Below are 2,262 nucleotides of genomic sequence, written 5' to 3'. Positions count from 1 at the left end.
TCTGGGCCAACTATGTCTTGTAGGGTTTTATATCTGGGATATGTTTATTTCCCTAGTGGTTGAACTTGATGGACTTATGTCTTTTTTTCAGCCTAACCTACTATGTAACTATATAATTGTGTCCTTTAATCTACCATGGGGAAATTTAAATTTGAGTCTATTATAAATGACAGATAAATGTAACTGTAAAACTGTGAAGGCCATTTTCAGATACATAGGATCAGTTAGTACAGTGAGAGAAAGAAGTATTTGATCCCCTGCTGACTTTGTACGTTTGCCCTCTGACAAAAAAATTACCAGTTCATAATTGTAGGTTTATTGTAGGTGTGAGAGACAGAATAACAACAAAAGAACCCTCAAAAACCAAGTGTTTAAAAGTCAGAGTTTGATGTGCATTGTAATGAATGAAATGAGTATTTGATCCCCTATCAGCCAGCAAGATTTCAGGCTCCCAGATGTCTTCACTGTATGCAGGTATCAAGCTGAGATTAGGATCATCCTCTGTAAGGGAGTTACAGTACCTGTATAAAAGACACCTGTCCACAGAAGCAATCAATCATTCAGATACCAAATTGGCCACCACGGCCAAGACCAAAGAGCTGTCTAAGGGATGTCAGGGACAAGATTGTAGACCTACACAAGGCTGGACTGGGCTACAAGAATATCGCCAAGCAGCTTGGTGAGAAGGTGACAACAGTTGGTGCGATAATTCAAAAATGTAAGAAACACAAAATAATTGTCAATCTCCCTCTGTCTGGGGCTCCATGCAAGATCTCCCCTCGTGGAGTTGTGATGATCATGAGAATGGTGACGAAGCATCCCAGAACTACACGGTGGGCACTTGCCAATGATCTCAGGGCAGCTGGGACCAAAGTCACCAAGAAAACAATTGGTAACACACTGAGCTGTGAAGGCCTGAAATCTTGCAGAGTTTTTTTTTTTTTTTACCCAACTTCAGTAAACTAAGATGTGGTTTACATGTTTAATAAAATTCTGGCCTTTAAGGACTAAAGTTGGACAGCTCTGATTTGGATTGCTAATAAATTAAATGTCTGTTTACTACTTCTCTCTGCAGGACTTGTCAGCAAAGTGTTCCCAGTAGACAAAGTTGTGGAAGAAGCCATTAACTGTGGAGAAAAGATAGCCAAGAACTCTAAACTGATTGTGGCTATGGCTAAAGAAGCTGTCAACGGCGGTGAGTAAAAGCTTCATTGTATGTTACATTTCTGAATGAGTGATGAACAATATCTTTTGATTAAAAGCTTTTCTACTAATTGATATCTGTTGTTTTGTGCACAAATATGATGTGACATCATCATCCACCATTTGATTCTATGGGGCCTCTGCTTTCAGAAAATACATTTTGGAGGTTTGAGTAATTTTCAGGTTTAAAATGTGCATATGCACATTCTTTGCTTAGTTTAGTTCCTCTTTAAGGCTAAATTTTTTTAAATTTAAAAAAGCTATATGATTTGAACATTCATTACCTTACAACGTCACTGGACTCACCAAGTGCCTGTGTTTTTTTTTTTTTTTTCTTTTTTTTTCTTTTTTTGCAGCATTTGAATTGTCATTGTCAGAAGGAAACCGTCTTGAGAAACGACTTTTCCATTCCACGTTTGCTACGGTGAGATGTTTTAGGATGTTCTAGCTCTGAATTGGCTAAAGTAAAAAACTAAACATTGAATAAGATTTTTTTTGTTCCCCTCCAGAATGACAGAAAAGAAGGAATGACTGCATTTGTGGAGAAGAGGAAAGCGTCTTTTACAGATCAGTAAACTGTCCTGTAGGTTTGCACACGATCAATGTAAAACATGAAGTGTAGCATTGCATTCAATGAAAGTGCTGTACAGAGCCTTAATTTTACCATGGAGAAGCACCTAGAAGGTGATAAAGAAGCCAAGGGTGTCATATTTCTAATGAAGGCATTAAGGACACCTGACTTTTTGTTAACTTCCACTATAATTTGTGGTACTAGCTGATGTCAAAAGAATAAAAGTTGTTTCTGCAGATTCGTACCCTGGTAAATATCATTGTGAATCAATGAAAATTTAATGTTACAATGTTTATTCTATGTGAATAAATAATTTTCAGAAAAAATTGTATTGATTTTATGTACTATTGCAGTCCATTGTCTGGGACCTTTCATTTAATGCTTTGTATATATATAAAAAAAAAAAACATTTGGCACAAATCAGGAAAGAATATAAACAATATGTTTAAAGACTTGGCTATGGATACAAATATAGGGACAATAATTAC

At 36.4% G+C, this 2,262-nt stretch overlaps 1 protein-coding gene across 1 annotated transcript; it reads left to right on the top strand.

The window, feature by feature from the left end:
* Positions 1–1,075: 1,075 nt before the first annotated feature.
* LOC140321159 (enoyl-CoA hydratase, mitochondrial-like) lies at positions 1,076–2,050 on the top strand (the record flags this gene model as incomplete). Its single annotated transcript, XM_072398019.1, is given in 3 exon segments — positions 1,076–1,195; positions 1,560–1,627; positions 1,713–2,050. Coding segments are annotated over 3 exon segments (254 nt in total), but the record flags the coding sequence as incomplete, so codon positions are not given.
* Positions 2,051–2,262: the final 212 nt, after the last annotated feature.

The sequence above is a fragment of the Pyxicephalus adspersus genome, unplaced genomic scaffold, assembly GCF_032062135.1.
Source record: "Pyxicephalus adspersus unplaced genomic scaffold, UCB_Pads_2.0 Sca985, whole genome shotgun sequence".
NCBI lineage: Eukaryota > Metazoa > Chordata > Amphibia > Anura > Pyxicephalidae > Pyxicephalus > Pyxicephalus adspersus.
Note: the sequence above shows the minus strand (reverse complement) of the source record. Positions and strands in the feature narration are given on the sequence as shown.